We start from the raw sequence: 19,415 nt of genomic DNA, 5'->3' as shown, positions 1-19,415 counted from the left end.
ACCCTCCCTCACCTCTGTCCTTCCTTCCATCCATCCACCTGTCCGTCCATCATCCACTCACTCAAAACAAAGTGCTGCCGTCTCCTCCTCCTCCCGCCGCTTGGAGGCCGTCCTGTGGCGTGGCTCCACCTCCTCCCGCCGCCGCCTCGTTGTTCGCAGCCGCCGCCGCCTCCAGGGTGTGGGCGGGGTCGAAGGCGTGCTCCGCCCCCAGGGCGTCGGCCTCCATCTTGACGCTGTCGGCGAGGAAGGCGGAGTAGGCGTCGCCCTCCGCCATCAGCAGCTTCAGCTTGGGGATCCAGCTCTTGCGGACGACGCGCCGCGCGTTCGTGCACATGTCCGCCGCGATGGCGTTCATCTCGCTCTCCTTGAAGCTAGGCGCAAAGTTCTGGCAGTAGACTAGAGAGGGGAGAGAGAGGAGAGAGCTGTTGAGCACTTTTGTTTGAAGCTTGAAGTGCACATCTATTAAACCATTAAGACTAGGAACGCATCTGTGTCATTTTCTGATTTCTTAGGGCTATTCAAAAATAGCAGATCTACAAGCTCATAGCGCGGCACCGAGCTATGAGCTTGTAGATCTGCATTTTTGTTTTAATCGTGAAGGTTTTTGTAAATCTTTGAATATACAGTATATATACATTTTAACTCAAATCTTTGCTTCAGGGGGTCCCTGGAACAAAATATTTTGAGATGGGGGTCCACGGACAAAGGGTGGTCCTTGACATGAAACAAATTTGAGAACCACTGATATTATAGCAACATACGTTTTTTTTTTTACTGTAGAATCCCCAGAAGCAAAGATTTGAGTAAAAAAAAGTTTTACAAAGTTTCACGATTTTCCTAAACAAATTGTAGACCTACAAGCTCTATGAGCTTGTAGATCTGCTATTTTTGAATAGCCCAAAGTATAAAATAATGGTTATCCTATACGCACCTGCCCCAGTAGGTGTGCAAAATAAAAATTCTCTACAAAATATGTATAAACATACCATGTTATTGTGCATTGTGCCTCCATTTATCTGTTTGCTATGAATTCATGTTATGTTTAAAGACAATTTGACATTTTGGGGGAAAAACAGAAAAAAAAGTTTTTGTTTTTTCAAACAAAAATATTGTTTAATCAAACAACAATTTCGCGGACCCCCTGCAGTACCTCCGCGGACCCCCTAGGGGTCGCAGACCCCCTGTTGAAGACCTCTGTTCTAGACTATGGCTTGGTGTCAGCGGGACTCACACTTCACTGCATGCAGTACTCTGTTGTCCAAGGGTTTGCGACTGGGGTCGTTGGTGGAGGAGCGGATCCCTGTTCCGCAGCTGTTGGCCAGGGTGCTCCTGAGAGAGACAAGAGCGCAGTTTTAAATCTATACAGGACAGTCTACAGTCTGTGTAGGATTATCAAAGACCCTAACCACTCCAGCCATGGACTTCTGATGCCAACTTTCTGGCAAGCGGTTCTGCATTCACAAGGCCAAGGGCAGTGGGTTCCTAAAAAGCTACTTGCCCCAGGCAATCAGGTTTATAAATGAGACTGAGACACACACACAGTTGAACATCCCATACACAGGTACAGTATATGCAGTATTCAGAAACCATGCACGCAGCACCTCTTAGGTGTGCTAGGATGAATGTACATACTTAGCTATTCTTACATTTACCCCTACTCGTTTATTTAATTATTTCCTTTGTTCCTTTGTTATTATTGCTGCTGCTATTGTTATTGCTTCTACCATGTTAAGGAACCGAAACCAAATACAGTAATTACTTGCACTCCTAGACGAGATAAAAAAAAAAAAAAAGAAATCTTGAATCTTGAATATTTTATAACCGGATGGATCGGATGACAATATATACTATTATTAGTATATCTATAAATGGTATATAAAGTAATGTGTTGTACATACACACATATACAGCACCAGGTTTGACGTACAGTAGCTGATAACACTATGCCCTAATGATGATCTTCATATTGTTTTCCCATAAATTGTGTTAAATAGTTGAAGAAGAGGATGGAATGAATTTGTATGTCTTGTATGTGTGTTCAGCTGACTACCATGTACTGGTCCACTTTTACATCTCCTTAAGAGGGACATTGTGTGGGGTTATGGAAGGGGGGCCGTCTTGTGACTTGAGGGTGTTATTCATCCATGGTCTTATAGTATGGTCCAACAATATGAATATTGTACACTCCAGACGAGACGCCAACACTTCATTTTGACCTGGTACGTGTGACATTAATTGAGATAATTACAGCTTGTGGCTATAACATAAGGTTCCCCTATTTGTATAAATATATGGTTTGATCTCTCTTTCAAGGGAGAACTACATGACCACTGCCCTCAGCGCCTGATGTACTCATACAATAAACTTCTAACACTCAAGTGTCTCTGACTCAAAATAAAAACCACAGAGACCAACCGGGCACTCACAGGAGATAAAAATGTCTGAAAAAGTGTATTGCAGCGGGAGAGGAAGTAATATTAAAACAAACGTTATTCTATAAAAATTGCCAACATGTTTCGACCAGTCTTCATCAGGGCGAGAACTGTCTCGGACTCCACTTTCCTAAACATCGACTGCTCCGGAACGCCACGACAGTTGCTCAATGAGGATCACTGAGTGCAGGTTATAGTTTACCCACCTTTTCATTAGCCACCACTGAGCAAATTGGTACCAATACCACAATATGAAATTAACTGACCCCCCCCAACTCTGACTTACACAATTCAGCACTAGAACCAGACCAGTATACCGGCCATCATTTGACCTTTTCAGTATCGGCAATTATGCAGCCTATGTGTTCCGATTGTAACCATTTTCAATCTGGCATTTAGGGCATTTTTCAAACGTTTTCAGAAGTATGGCAAAATAGCAGAGCTCACATCGTGGTGCGTTGTGAGCATGTAGATCAGCTATTTTAGATTTTTTTGAAAAACATATAAGTAAAAGGATCGGTAATCGGTTGTCTAGGACTCTCCAAAATTGGGATCAGCGTTGGACCCATTAAATCTGCAATCGGTTGGGCTCTGTTCAGCACCATCCATCCAAAACTCAGTCAACCCCCCCCATACCCTCCTCATCCTCTCGCCTCACCTGTCGAAGAAGGCGGCCAGCAGGCGTCTGAGCAGCACTTTATGGCGCGTGCCGGCGCTGACGTGGCAGTTCATGAGCTGGGCGCGGGAGATGAAGACGCAGGTGCCCGTCACCAGCTCCAGCTTTTCGGCCGGGTCGCCCTCCTCGTACAGCTTGGGGTGGCAGCGGTTGCCAATCTGGCTGATGAGCTCGGCGGGCAGCGATGCCAGCTCCTGCCGCGAGCGGCCGCCCCTGCCCCGACCCCCGCCGCCGCCTGACTCTGCTGCCAGGTCCGGCAGGGACTCCACGCGCTCCCCCGTCACTGGAAGGGAAGAGAGAGAGAGAGGAGAGAGGAGAGAGAGAGGATTGACATTAACACAGTGGGACGCATCCTGCAGGGATACCCTTGGTGCTATGTACAGGGTTTCTGCAGGTTAGGCAAGTAAGATTTTTTTAATTCCACTCAGAATTTTATTTAAACACTTGAACCTTATAGCATCCTTATTCTGGGGGGGCACTTTGCCTAAAATAGCTGATCTACAAGCTCACAACATGTTGCAACGTGATGTGTTGTTGTGACTGGCGTTGTGATCTTGTAAATCAGCTATTTTCGGAGAAGAGATTTAGTGTAGAAATAATACATTCGCAAAAATAACATTGTTTCTGGCTTTGAACTAACCAAGTACAGGTATATACGTAGGGTTTAGGCCTTATTTTTTCAGATGCCTGAAGAAGGTCTATGTGACGTTGCTTAAATAATAAAAGTGTTCCTATTGTTCAAGTGCAGACGGTGAGCGGGTCATTTTATTTTATTCTCATACGTATATCCCCGCCTACGCACCTGTCTCTGAGCCGATCAGGTGTGCATAAGACTTTGTTTCCTCCAAGGCCTTTTTTTTTTAAATAAATGAATTCATGACTTTTTAATTACTTTTCAAAGATCCACAGAAGTGGCCAAATACAGGGTAGCCTTTCTTTTTTACCTTTAATTACTCAGAGGAGGTTGGCTGAGCATGAGTGCTCTTTTTCAGCATCGCCCTGCTTCACTTTCACACAGACACGCAAACATTGAAACCTGGGAACTGCCCAGTACAACCACAGTCTTATACTGTTGGCCACTGAGCAGCTCCCCTTGAGCGGTTCAGTGTCTTGCTCAAGGGCACTTCAGCGGTGTTGGGGGAAAGGGGTAAGAGGTGGCCATTCACTTCCCCGACCCTATTTTTCCTCCCGGTCCGGGGCATCGAACCGGGAACCTTTCGGTTCACTGACGCATTCCTCTAAACTTTTAGCAGCTTACATGAATTAAAGCTAAATAAAATCTCACGACTGAAATGTTTTGTATGGCCAGCAAGTCCTAACATGTGACTTGTGAAACAGTGTGAATGGAGCCTCCCCACACTAGCACTGTTTGCTAAACAATTAACAGAATAATATGAAAATGTATGATGTTTTACCTGCTGTTCTACATACTGCCAACCAGGTGAAGAAATAAGATTGAGGCTTTAACCTTTGCCTTCATAAAATATCCGAGACCATTAGGGTTTTATGGAAGATAATTCTGAACACAATTTGCTAGTTTTGACCACTTTAACACATTACCCGCCTTGATATTAAACATCGTTTTCTATCCCCTTGCCAGCGTAATTACCTTAAATAGACGATCGTTCAAACGCTGTGGGATCCACGTTGTGTACAAAAAAATAAGTCCCCGTGGCTAGGCGGAGGGATCCGTGTGTCCACTGGGACAATAACATTCCAACCGCGAGCAGCCATTTTGGGGCTATGGCCCGTTGAAAACGGGTGGTTTTCAATGCAAAAAAAGAAACTGAGATAGGAGTGTTTTTCAAAGAATGCCATAATCAGGGTGTTTGGCTTCCTGTTTTGGGGGAATGACGTCACATCGGACTACCGTACTTCTTCTCTGAGTGACGATCAATAATTCCAAAGCTGTGTTAGGGTGCCCCTTGTCAAAACAATAATAATTTGATCATCTTGGCGGGCAACTGCACTAATTAAATAGAACGCAGATCTGCGTCTTTGGCGGGTAATGTGTTAAATGCCCTAATCTTAACCTAATAATCAAAATAATCTACAAGCTCTCAATGCATCTGTGACATATTGACAACTTGTAGATAGGCTACTTTCTCTGCGCAACATGCTACCATAGAAAATATGGAATCCAAATGACTGAAATCGTAGCGACTGAGAACTTGAATCCACCAGCTTACCTGCAGCCCCTACGTTGAGCATGCTGTACATGGTGTACATGTTGCAGATCTGTCTGTACTGCTCCTCGGCGCTGTCGTCCGTCAGGTCGTCCTCCTCCTCGTCGTCGTGGTAACTGATGGGCGAGTCGCTGGTGTACATGCTCAGCGTGCCGGGGCTCGTGCCCTCGGGCGTCCCGCCGTTGTTGTTGTTGTTGTTGTGGTTGTGGTTGCTGTTGGAGACGTTGCCGGCCGAGCCCCGGCCGGAGGTGACGTCCTGCTGGGTGGCCTGGGCGGCGGCGATGGAGGAGTAGCGCGCCGCCTTCCTCATCCCGCCCCCGGCGGTGTCGCCGCGGTTGCCTCCGTCCCATAGCCGCTTGGCCATGGGCGTGCACACCACCGAGTACGGGGAGGCCTCCGGCTGTGGAGGGTCAAGACATACTGGTTATTTAACCACATGGAAGCACATTTCATTGAAATGTGCGTGAAATCATTTCAACTGACTTCTACTTCTACACTGTTTATAAAATTACAACGGCACCAGGCCTGGAATTTTAGGGGCAAGGCCACTTGGCCTTTGGTATTGTCCATTATTTTGAGGGCACATTAAGGCCAAATGCCAGGGCAGGAAGGCCATCAAATAAAACAAGATTTTAGTCCATTGAAAGAATTAATTGCATTTAAGGGTTACGGATGATTTTAAATTGGATATGCTAGACTATCTGCAGTGAAATAAATATATTATGGTATTTACAATCTGATCCATGCTCAGCCCTGCACCAATCAAAGTCACTGGATTGGTTTAAAGATTCAGGGGACTCAGGGGAGTTAATAATTCAGAATCTCAACAAAAGACACTGGTGTCAACTGTCTACATGATAAGAAAGAGACACTGGTGTCTACATATTGACAAGAAAGAGACACTGGTGTCTACATATTGGCAAGAAAGAGACACTGGTGTCTACATATTGGCAAGAAAGAGACACTGGTGTCTACATATTGGCAAGAAAGAGACACTGGTGTCTACATATTGACAAGAAAGAGACACTGGTGTGTACATATTGACAAGAAAGAGACACTGGTGTCTACATATTGGCAAGAAAAAGACAGAGGAGAAAGTGGTACAGTCAGCTGGGGCATTAAGGCCACTGTGGCCTCAGGGCATGCCATTTTTTGAGGGGCACAAGGCCAAACTGAGGGGCAACGACGGCCAGGGCCTTCGTGGCCTCCCTGAATGTCCTGCCCTGAAAGGCACAAATGTACGATTAATAGTACAGGTTGTTAAGTAAGGTATAAAGAGCAGCGACGTGGTCGTTGTTGAAATGTAAACCATGACAAGATGATACAGTAATCACCATCTTGAAGTAGTGTATTTCTCATTTAATACCGCCTCTCTGTTCCATTAACCCGCTTATTACAAAGCTACTTAGTAAAGAAATCAATAATTTGGCACAAAATATGACAAAAAGATTGTATTGGTTTAAAAAGGATTTACTTGCTGCCACTAAAGAAAATAGTCTGTTAGATTCTGCATTTGCTATAGGTGTTGCGAATTAGCCGATTACTATAGCAACAGAATTGACAAGACTTTCTGTGGATTAATATGATCCAGGTGCTGAGTCTATTGATCAGAACTATGCCCATAGCAACGGTCTGTTATTCAAGGCATGGAGAAACAATAGACCACAGAATGCTGCGATTGACCAATCACAATCGAGCATTCAACCAAGCCGTGTAATAATAATAAAATAATCGATATATAGTGTTTTAGAAACACTATATATGTCCAGTTAGTGGGCAAATAAATGAATCTATGCTGTAGCTGTAATGTCAACATTCCTTAAAAATCTATACAGACACTGAGCCATTAGGCACATGCATTGTGCAGTGCTGGGTGAGTCTACCTGCTGTGACTGTGGTGTGAGTGAGTCTACCTGCCGTTTTGGGAGGTTTGAAGCAGCGCGTTTTGCTGTCTAGCATCATGACGCTATAAGGAAAAGCGTGAACCGCTCGTTTACCTAGACATTGCATTGAAACTCAAAGCTAGTCTTTTGGCGTGACGCTTTTCGGTCTGAACCGGGGCATTGGGCCTGTCACAAATCATTACACAATTGCCTGAATTGCCAAAATGCATCACGATGAGACAGTTGTGAGCTTTTAGATCGGCTAGTTCCACAATAAATAAATACATTAAAAATACATAAATATGGCCTATTTTGCCCATAGTACATTATTTATTGTGATTATTGGTACCGGTCATTGTAATTTTTCTTTACAAAGCCTAAAAGGCAATCAGATATGTAAATGTTGTAATGTTCCAATGTTCAATGACGAAAAAAACCCCGCTTAAATCGTTAAACGCAATAATTTGTACGCAACTAATCGTCAACTAAGATTCTGTGATGGTGACTGACAGCCCTACCTGCTATAGTCTCTAGAGAGCTTATGCTAAAAAAGAGAAATACAAGTAACAATGCAAGCATTCACTGAAATAACACGTCAAGGATAAGAAGACACAATAAAGTCAGAGACTTATTTCCATTGTGGTCCTTGGTCTGAATGGTCTCGTACAAACAGACATATGGAACAACAAAGAACAGACATTGATCCGTAAGCCCACTCTAAAATCTATACTCTATGAACTACAAAACTCTCTGATGAAGGCTCTAAGCCAAAGCGCGTGAGCGTTCATATATTGGTGTGTGCTAATAAAAAAATGTAAATGTGAGTACTTTGTCCTCCATTGATTTGAACTTTAGGATGTGCTACCTTCTGGGGATTTTTTCAATTCCTATTTTTGATATGTATACTGGATTTTGGGTCTGGCACTCCACTGAGAAAACCCATTGTTGATGTGCAGCAGTGCAACCTTTTTTCTTTATCTATAAAACTAAGATCTTATTAACAGCATAGATAAATAAATTAAACAGACAGCTGAAACACTATGTAGGTGTGGTAGCATGTTCCAATTAACTGAAGGAGCATTTGCCCATATGAGTTCTGCACTTGGGCAGGTACAGATCTGCAATGGAAGCACTGAAAATTCGATGGGAGTAAAGCGGATGCCCCGTCTCCCCCCCACGTCGCAAGGCGCTGCGCTGTGAGCTTGTATGTCTGCTATTTTCGATACGCAGCAACACCGTCATAGGGCAAAGCACAAATCAAGCTGTACACAGATCCTCCTAATCAGCGCCGAGTACGGGTCTGGTTCGCTCAGGTGTTATGATAACAGACCCGGGGTCCCGAGGTAATATAATCTGAACCAAGCAGGGCCCAATTGACGATAATAAAAGAGGGACCCGAACTCGTATGGGTCGTAGATACGTATACAAGCAAGCACAGTGACTGTCTGTCCACAATGGATAAAGTGGGGAAAGTTGCAGAACGTTGGTGACACACATACATTGCAGGCAAGTAATCAACCTGCCTTGCGCCATCATTCATGATGACATAATTAACAAACAAAACAAAAGCTGCTGCTGTAGGTTTTGCATAATAAAGGTTGAATGAGATGTAAAGCCCAAAACATATATTAATTTGTTTATGCTGTGCGACAGAGTCGCGCAAGCAGTTCACTCACGCCCTCCTGACTTTATTCAGTTATATTTTTGGCAAGCAACACCTGCATGATGGAGTAGGCTAGTAGATTCATCACAAATTTGTGATAAAGTGGAAAGAAGAGCAGCGCTAACGAAACAAGGTGTAATTATCAGCACGTCTGCAAACACGCATGTGACGTTAATTATAATATGGCCGATTAATTTATTTCTTGGACGGTAAAAAAAGAATCCTGTTGGTCAAGGTGGCCGGTCCAAAGATTGCCTCGCGGAAACCCTGAGTTACAGACTCTATGTCAGTGGTTCTCAACCTTTTCAGGCTGTGACCCCCCAAAATAATCATATTTGAACTGGGGACCCCCTAAAATAATCATATTTGAACTGGGGACCCCCTAAAATAATCATAATTGAACTGGGGACCCCCAAAAATAATCATATTTGAACTGGGGACCCCCCACCCTGACAAGCACTTGAAATTGTAGGAGTTGAAGCATTACATTTTCTTTGACTTGGTTCCACAGATACATTTGTGAAAATAGCTGATCTACAAGCTCACAACGCCTAGCAATGCGAGGCGTTGTGAGCTTGTAGATCGGCTATTTTCACAACGTTCGCCTCTTTCTTATATTATTTGACAATTTGGCCAATGTTTCACCTTAAATTGTCACTTCACTGTCATCTGGGGACCCCCTCAAAAATCAGTGGGGACCCCCCTGGGGGTCCCAACCCACAGGTTGAGAACCGCTGCTCTATGTAGCGTTCAGAGATCGTGGAATAATTGTCCGGCTTAAGAGACCATATTACCTGCTGTGGCTGTGGGGGCGTCTGTGGGGTCTGTGGAGTGGTCGCCGTCGCTTCCGTCTTCACCTTGGACACCAGGGGGAGGGGCGTCTGGCAGGAGGTGGGTCTACCTGAGCCCACCACCCCAACTCCGCCCCCTCCTGTTTGAGTGACGGGGCTTTGGGGCTCGGAGGGAGGGGTCTCCTCGGTGTGGAGCCCCTGGGAATCACAGCTCGGAGACGAAACCTGGAGATATGGTAAATCATGTCATAAAGTGAACTCGCTTACAAAGAATGTATGCGTGTATAATATCCTAGAACGCTTCAATCATACTTTGATGCTTGATTATGCAGCTTCAAAAGATGTTTTCCATTCTCCATCCTGTACTACAGTAAATCCCCAAATAGGTTAGTGATGACTTTCGTCTGACTGTCCATCCATCCTTCCATCCATGCATCATTTTACCAGTGCTGTAAACCAGTGGTTCTCAAACTTTTTCATGTCAAGGACCCCCAAATTGACACTTATTAGCTGCGGAGCCCCTTTTGAAAAGACATGCCAGGGACCCCCCATAAGAGAAGATTTTTACAGCTCTAGCAGTCAATTCTCGACCATTTTAATTCAAGGACCCCCAGTTTGACATTAGGCTACGGACCCCCATTTTATGGCATTTCTATCTCTGGGACCCCAATTTATATTGTAAAATCAATGTTAATTTAACTCAGAGTGTACAAATGGTTCCATTTGTACGCTCTCAGAGTTACAGGCCCATAAGGGTCCATTTGGTTCCAACTATCCATCATTTAGCTGGGGACCCCTGGAACTCCCTCAAGGACCCCTAGTTCACTTTGAGAAAACAATGCTGTAAACTACCTATTTCATATCTAATTTTTTTATCCCGCGATTTTTGTAACCCATTTTTTTTTCACCCGGTGCCAATTTCCTAAGTGATCCTGGGCGCTACACCAGCCCTACACCAGTCCCCCACAGTAGGGAGGCCAGGGCCGAGCTCATGCTTCCTTCAGGCATGAGAGCCAACTGACCTTCTTGTCACCCGACAGGGGGGAGTTTCCCTGGTTGGACGTAGCGCGTGGAAGGAACACGTTATTCCAACCAGTTCCCTTCCCCTCCATCAGGCGCCCCGGCTGTCATGGGGGAGGCTGTCATGGGGGAGGCGGTAAAAAACTACCTATTTCAACCCAACTGTTACATTGGCTGGTGCTTTCCAAACTTCCCCGGCTCGGCGGCGGCTTCCATCACTATTTTACAAGCCATATCGGCTTTGAGCATCCAAAGAAACTTCCCTAAACTGTCCCTAAAGTAACTAAACTACCTCACCAGCCAAAGCAATTTAGATATTTAGTACATTTGGCTGTAGTGACTGAAGTCTTACCTAACCTTGATCCTAATCAAAGCTTGAGCATCAAAATCGATCGCCGTGCAAACTTACCTTGAGGAAGAACTCTGTGCCTTTCTCCATGATCTGCTGGATCTGGAGAAAGCCGGCGGTGTACATGAGCAGGAACTGGTCGCCCACGTTCATGCTGAGGCGTCCCGTGTAGCAGAAGGCCAGGATCTGCTGGAAGCTCTGTGGCTGCACCGCCGGCGGCAGCTCCACCACCGAACTCTTCCCTCCGGCATTGAACAAGTCCCGGAAATATGAGCTGCTGGCCGCTAGTACTGCACGGTGGGCCTGGGGGGGAAGAGTGGAGGGCTTGATTAAATGGCTAAAGATTAAACAACTTCATCTTTTGGACTGCACATCTAGTCTTACATGCCCCTCGGCTTCACTGGGTCATGACGGGGCCTAATTACAGGCTTAATTGAGCAGAGGAGGAACAGTGCTTACTCATTTCATAAAATACTTTAATAAAGAAGCGTTTGTTGTACTATAATTGAATAATTGAATGATGACCAAATACATCTCATTTTATTATTGCATGGTTACGTATTTTTTCTTTCCATTTGAAGGGTAGCAGCACTGGTTAAGATGTCTATCTGTCGATGTGTCTCTGAAACCCCTTACTGCTCCCCAAGGGCTGTACTAATAGCGCTCACTGCTCCTAAATTAGGATGGGGTTAAATCCAGAGGACAAATTTCATGTATGTGCAAATATACAGTGACAAAACATACCCCATGGGGACCAAATTATTAATATTATTATTATTATGTTTAAGTAGTGGTTCTTATAACATTCCAAATAAAAATGTATTTGAATAGGTGTTGGCTGGTACCATTTATTATGTACAGTACAGTATGCTTAAGCTGCAGATCAAAACGTATTATTTTCTCTTGTTTAAAAAAAAAGCTATAAAACCTAAACAATCTTGGCAGGTAAGGTGATTAAAGGTAGGGTAAGTGATTTTCTTTAGTTAAGAGCTGTAGAGCAACTGAACAAACACTCAGAATATAGTGCTTTAACCTTTTCACAAGGCATTTAACCCATAACGCCACCAGTTCAACCGTTCAGTGGCCATGAATGCACATGACTGCATTAATATGATAGAGAGAAACAGCACTGGGGGGGAAGAAATAGGGCATATGTGCTCAACAACCTTGGATAAATAAAAGGCAAACATATCTTCTCTGTCCGGAGGAAACCTCATAATGTCCAATGTACTTTTCAGGATTCAAATAAAGAAAAATACCAAAAGTAGCAGATCTGGCGAGCTTGCGGATCTGCTAACTTTTTTATGCTTTTGTGTGATACTGTAGTACGATCAAGTAGGGCGTTAATTTACGGCCCAGGAAAAGTTTAAATATGGAGATGAGAGGTTTCTCCCCCGACGACAGCAACGATATGTATATATTATTGGATACCTTGAAGGCGTGGCCCTTGACGACCACCGACACGTCACAGTAGAGGCCTTGAAGCCGCTGCTCGTTGAGACATTCCAGGACGTTGTTGCCAAAGTTGGGGATCGCCATCTGCAGGGTCTGAGCCATTACGCTCCACCCAGCGCCAAACAATCTGCACACAACGGGAGGAGACAAGAGAGCATGGAGTTAGTTAATATTGGGGAGAGGGGAGGTGTGATGATGGACGGATGGAGAAAAGGAGGGTAGAATGGAGGGGGGCCAGACATTATGGCAGGGGTCTTCAACGTTTTTTCAGGCCAAGGACCCCTTAGCTGAGGGATAGCGATGAAGCAGGGACCCCCACTATATTGTAGATTAAAGATCAAACAGATTTAATATAAAGCTTCGTAGACTTGCTTGACAGCTCTATCATTGTGTAGCATTGTGTTGGGTTTGTGTTAATGTGTATTAATTAAACCCTCAAAACGTCCACTTGGTCTCCTCTTTTTTCCCCACAAGCTACACCATAGCTCTTTGCCAAAAATAGCTGATCTACATGATCACATCCGAGCTTGTAGATCGGCTAATGTTCCCCTCATGCTAGGGTTCAAGTGGTTAATGTGAAAAAAATGTTCCTATTACACAAAGATTTGGCGACCCCCCTGTAGTAAATCTGAGGACCCCCTGTTGAAGAACCCTGCATTAGAGGCTACTATAGGCTGGATGGAAGTGTGGCTGCATTGGAAGGCAAGGGTGAAACGATAAGGGAGTTGGTGGAGGAGGAAAGATGGAAGACTTAGGGTCAGCAGTAGCACTAGCAGGTGAAGGAGGGCTGGGTGGATGAGGGTGGATGAGGGCGGAACAGTCAGGTTTCAAGGTTGGCGGGGGGAGCAGAGGAAAGGAGGAAGATGAAAGGCAAAAGGAGTGACGGGAGTTGGCGGGAGAAGAAGAGGGGAGAGAGATGGATAGAGATGACAAAGAGGAATGGACAGAAGGATGAAAGGAGTGTACTGCGACAAACAGAAAGCGTGATTTTAGAGGTTTGTTATGAAACTGGGAAGGGCGAATGAAATTTGAGAATGAGAGAGAGAGAGAGAGAGAGAGGTCAATAAGAGAGGGCAAGTGAAATGTGTGATTAATTAATTAAGTATTTAACTAACAGTTTTAATGAATGATCTATGTACCAAATCAAAGACTTTTTGGGCCACCAAAGGTAGTTATATAAGCCTCCTTTGGTCCTTTCTAGTGTCTACCTCATTTCATTGGGTCTAATTCACTGTTAATAGGCACTTTTGTGGCTTTTGTCCTACTTTGCTGTATTCTTTCTCTCCTATCTGATTTAGTTTTTAAATGCTTATATAACGCTCCTATTTTGTGTCTTCATCACCATTCGCCAAAAAATAAAAAAAAACTGTGATCAAAAGGGGAGAAGCTGTCAAACTTGCCAAAGGGAAAATACAAGGAAAGCTTTACATTTTTTTCTCTCTCTCTCCTCTGGAATCAACACATCAAATCAGCATGCGGTCTTTCATGTTTGTTTGTAATCAGTTGCAAATATAAACTGCATTCTATTCTATGTGGTCCAACATGCACAAAGGAAAACTAGCTTTGTTGTCCAAACGGCTACAGTGGCTAGTACATCACAGTTTTTTTCATACAACAGAATAACAGTACCAAGCAATGTTTGGTTATCTGCCAAAAAAGCTGATGACAGACGAATACAGCAGCCAACTACATACAAAGATTTAGCAGCATTTGGCTGGTAACTAGTGGTAATTTCCTAGACTGGCTGGAGTCCAAGGGGGGACACAGATAGGAAACAATATGACAGTAATTAGACTGGTGTGCTGAGTGAGGACTCTGGAGGCTGAATGAATGAGAAAAATACTCCTAAACTCAACTTTGTAACCTGTAAAAGAGCCTGAGGCTCACAGTCCTTCCACACAAACACTAGGAAAGTGAGGAAAGTTGCTGAATTATTCGAGTGTATTCCTCCAACACAGAAACCACACTTGGTTTGAATACTACAATCCCATTGAGCCATCTTCATTCATTTCAAATCAATGAAGTTTGCTTCTTTAGTTTATGACAACTCATTAATTTAATGATGGTTATATGCAGATTAATGTAAGCCACCGAGCTGGACAAATTCCAGTTAGACAGCTGTAAAGCCTATATAGACTTGAATTTCATTTCCAACACATTTTATTACCAATAACTGAATTTAATTTCACATAAAATTTTAAACTGTGGCAAAGCCTGTAACATTCCGAGTTCCACACAGCTGTATTGACCTGATATATATTCACATCAGATCGATTCAAAACATTAAACTTAAAGTCCCCAACTGGATTGTATAATATACTGAAAATACACTGTCGGTACACTGCATATTTGTGGTGCAGTTACACTTTGCATGTCTTGTGTTTATATCCAATGTTGTACTGAAATAGGTTATGAGTGAATGTCAGAGCATTTGAATATGTATTGAAGTATACTCCAACTGTGGGGCTATAAAAGGAACTTAATTTGATTAGGAAAACATGAACAAGGTTCCAGGTTTGCAATACTCTTTTCAGCTGGTTCAATCGAATATTTTTTTTGGTATAACCAAGTCGTTCATTTGCAGCCAGAGTGCCGTGACAATTCATTTTACAGTAAATAAATTGCAATAAATGTCATTAACTTCATTCTGCTTCTGCCAAGTGGTAGGGTGGCAATTTCATAAGGTTTCACCATGTTGAACTCAGTCCAACATTAATCTGCATATATTAGCACTACATAACTAAAATGTAAACAAGAATTAAGCAATAATAATTCTCCCTGCCATGGATAATCATGCCTCGCCTAAATATATCATAGCTCTCGAAAAAGGTTTAGAATTAATGGCGTGAGCTGGGAGTGGCAGTAGCATAGCAGTTGAAGTGGTAACTTTAAAGGTTGCTGGTGCAAATCTCCCCATAGACGGAGAGAGGCATTCAAAGTGAATGAGTAATGTTCTCTGCTCTCTCAACAGCTACCCTTGTGGTGCCCTTAATCAGAAAACCCAGCAATTGCTGCAGTGGCTTGCTCAGCGGTAAACAATGCAAGACTGTGACTGTAACGCTAACTCTCCCACTTGTGAATGCATATACATTAACTAGCAGCAGCGTAGAGACAGAAAATCAAGTAAACCTTCCCTCAAGTAAACACAGAGTACACAGTCAAATGAAAACTGGCAACAGGCGAGAGTTTCAAGTTGACACTCATGATGACTGTGAAATGAATAATACCTCAAAAGTTATCTAAAGTCTACTTAAATTTCCTACTGGGATGTCACTAAACACCACACAAGCATAAACACGGAGTACCATTTCCTATAAAGGTCACAGGGTTCAAAACAACTTCCAGGCAACAGAAAGGCAGTTAATTTCCCCCCACTTGACCTTTAGCCTTTTGTCCCCATGTGCCCCATTATGTTCTGACATGAAACAACAATGCCAGCCTATGTGTCAGAGTGGATAACATTTCAGTGACATCTTGTTCTTCTCTAGTAGTCTGCCTGGAAGCCTACAGAGCTAGAGCAGTTTATGAAATGTAATCTCATTCGAATCCACACACTCAATTTTAACTTGGCGTAACTAACACTTTGTGGAAACAGGTGTTTAATATTTAAGCATAATCAATAGTATATCAGTGTCTCCTATAAATAAATTATATATATTTATATCTGTGTAACCACTTTATCCATATTTTATACTTTGGCTATTCAAAAATATCAGATATACAAGCTCATAGCGCATCACTTCGTGCCGCACTATGAGCTTGTAGATCTGCTATTTATGAAAAATCTTGAACATTTGTGCAAATATTTGAATATATATGTATTTTTTGATATCTAATATATTTTTATATTTTTTATCTAATTTAAGTATATATATATATCTGTCTAATCACTGTCTGATATTCAATTTCCTGGTTTAGGGAGGTTAAAGGTAGCCTGTTAGCAAGTAGCAGGCTAAAGCTAAGGCTAAAAGGGACATTCGTGAAGTACTAACCTATACATTTTATCAATAGTATTAAATGCACACCTCCTCCTCCAAGGACAACCACAACTTTATAAACATAACAAGTTAAGTATTTTCGCGACTTCATATTGAAGCGAGACATTGACCAATACATATTATGTAGCTATAATTTAGCCTCCCTTGAGCACGATTAAAAACTAAAACTTCAAACGGAATATATTAATGACACATTAATTAATTAATCTCACATGGAAGTCTATAACAGAGCCGAGCCGACGTCTCGCCGGTAGCCGCCTCCAGAGAGAGAGGAGGCAGCGGGAGGAACAGTCTCGTCAGAGCGGGCAGACAGAGCTCCGTGCCCCGCTGTGTGCCAGCCTAATGCCCGCTAGGATTTGGAAGTCCTGGACTGGCACGGGCCGGGGGAGAGGGGGTGGGCGGGGGGGGTAATGATAGCTACTGTACTGTATGCATGCCACTGGATTTCCACTGTCTTTGCAGGGACACCAGGGCACGAAATGTGCCACAAAAATAGTCGAGCAAATAAAATATTCAGTAGTTCACAGTCACACCCCCCCCCCCCTTCCTCCCTCTGTGCCAGTGCGATGTGATGTCGGGTCGGGTAGCTTGAGTTACCTCCTCCTCCCCCGGCCTAGCAGACACACACTGTACCCTAGCAGCCACCGACACACACTGTACCCTAGCAGCCACCGACACACACTGTCCCCTAGCAGCCACCGACACACACTGTCCCCTAGCAGCCACCAACACACACTGTCCCCTAGCAGCCACCGACACACACTGTCCCCTAGCAGCCACCGACACACACTGTCCCCTAGCAGCCACCGACACACACTGTCCCCTAGCAGCCACCGACACACACTGTACCCTAGCAGCCACCGACAAAGACACACACTGTACCCTAGCACTAGCAGCCACCGACACACACTGTACCCTAGCAGCCACCGACACACACTGTACCCTAGCAGCCACCGACAAAGACACACACTGTACCCTAGCAGCCACCAACACAGACACACACACTGTACCCTAGCAGCCACAGACACACTGTACCCTAGCAGCCACAGACACACTGTACCCTAGCAGCCACAGACAAACACAGACACACTGTACCCTAGCAGCCACAGACACACTGTACCCTAGCAGCCACAGACACACTGTACCCTAGCAGCCACAGACACACTGTACCCTAGCAGCCACAGACACACTGTACCCTAGCAGCCACAGACACAGACAAACACAGACACACTGTACCCTAGCAGCCACAGACACAGACAAACACAGACACACTGTACCCTAGCAGCCACAGACACAGACAAACACAGACACACTGTACCCTAGCAGCCACCGATACAGACACACTGTACCCTAGCAGCCACAGACGCACACTGTACCCTTACAGACACACTGTACCCTAGCAGCCACCAACACGGGACAGAAGGGACACACACTGTACCCAAAAAACACTTCCATCGCGGCATCGCCTGATGTCTCTTCTATGTTCTATCACAGCAATGTATGTATTTATTTAACACATTCCCCCTTCAAAACACATCTATCTATCTACACGGAATAATAACAATGCACATTCATAGTTCACAATGTGTTATTATAGTGTTCTTTCACTGTGGAGAGGGGGGTCTATACTCTAGTCTAGCAGCGGTAGCGGTGGTGGGCTGTAATCCCTCCTCGCTCACACCGACATCAACAGGTCATCCCGGGACACAAATGCTCTGCAACTGTGGGCGAGACAGACGGATGGATGGATCCATCCAGCATGGCGAGGATAGAGAGAGAGAGAGAGGCTCACATCTTAACCCGTTTAACGACAGCACGCAATCATATCATATGATATGCATCCATCAAACTCAATTAACCAATCCGGCATTTATTGATCGTCCGCGTTAAAAGGGAAATCAAATATTTAACAATGCAAAAAAAAAACGTTCACCTTGTTTTTTTAATGTTCTTTTTTTTTTAAGTTCAGGAATGCAGAGAGGGGGGAAAGAGCGTAAAAACTCAGTAGTCACTCACCGAGAGAAAAAGCCAGCCCGCGGCGATGACGGCGGTGAAGAGTCAGCGAAGTGGTTAAAGTTTTGTTGGTGCCGTCCCTACGAGCCCATCCCCCACAGCACACCTTCCCAAAAAAACAATAGCTCACCCCCCCTCCACTCACTCCAAAAATTCACCGATCCTCCCGATTCAATCCGGTAAACCACCACCGACCCGCTTCACACACCGGGGGGGCTCTCAGCCGCGCCGACGTAGACCCAGACGACCGCTCCTCTCCCCCGGAACGCTTGTCCTCCGTGACCCCGCTAGACTGAAGTGAACCCGGGCAGCAACTCAACTCACCCCTCGCTGTATTCCGTCTAGAGGAGAGTGTGTGTTTCAATGGAGGACGCGTTCTCTTCTCTCTCTCTCCCTCTCTCACTCTCTCTCTCCCTCCGCCTCGCTACAGGCAGCCATTCATTGTGATGTGAATGTGTGCTGTGCACACACAGAGACACACACAGAGAGAGACACACGCACGCACACGCACAACAGAGCACACACAGAAAGAGAGACGAGCAGGCGAGACACACGGAGCGCAGAGCTGATCGAGGGGGCGCAAAGCGGTTTTTTGGTTTTTCCCGAAAGGGCTGCAGACTAGATCACAGAGCCACCGATCAGTGGAGACAGACAAGACAGACAGACAGACAGACAGCGTCCCCGGCCGACCCGTCTGTCAACCCACCCACCCCACCCTGTACACCCACCCACCCCTCTTATTACACTACTTCACTCACCCGGGTGTAGTCTGTGTTTTCTGCCCGCCTGCCCGGTATTATTACCCGCGTGGACAGTGGAGTTGAAGGCAGTCAGAGCCGTGGTTGTTGTGCTGAAAGTGGGCTATTAGTGTGAGTCTAGACTTGGGCAGGTGAACCCTCAGGGGTCTATAGATAGCGGCGCGCATAGAATACTAAATAGGATGTGACTG

At 44.7% G+C, this 19,415-nt stretch overlaps 1 protein-coding gene across 4 annotated transcripts; it reads right to left on the bottom strand.

Annotated features, from left to right (window-relative positions):
* Positions 1–24: 24 nt before the first annotated feature.
* Positions 25–19,322, bottom strand: nacc1b (nucleus accumbens associated 1, BEN and BTB (POZ) domain containing b). 4 transcript variants are annotated; one of them, XM_080413487.1, is made up of 8 exons: positions 19,225–19,322; positions 12,432–12,582; positions 11,061–11,303; positions 9,635–9,856; positions 5,298–5,694; positions 3,091–3,391; positions 1,232–1,329; positions 25–396 (listed from the first exon to the last, which is right to left on the bottom strand). In XM_080413487.1, exons 2-8 carry the CDS (start codon positions 12,555–12,557, stop codon positions 62–64), a joined length of 1,722 nt encoding a protein of 573 aa, XP_080269613.1. In that variant the 5' UTR covers positions 12,558–12,582; positions 19,225–19,322; the 3' UTR covers positions 25–61. The 4 variants fall into 4 exon arrangements, with proteins under 4 accessions (XP_080269613.1, XP_080269612.1, XP_080269610.1 ...); XM_080413486.1 differs by lacking the exon at positions 19,225–19,322 and adding an exon at positions 18,791–18,986; XM_080413484.1 differs by lacking the exon at positions 19,225–19,322 and adding an exon at positions 18,470–18,985.
* Between the last annotated feature and the right edge of the window lie 93 nt (positions 19,323–19,415).

This window comes from Gymnoscopelus braueri (assembly GCF_963280865.1).
Source record: "Gymnoscopelus braueri genome assembly, chromosome: 2".
NCBI lineage: Eukaryota > Metazoa > Chordata > Actinopteri > Myctophiformes > Myctophidae > Gymnoscopelus > Gymnoscopelus braueri.
This window is presented reverse-complemented; position numbering and strand designations above follow the sequence as displayed.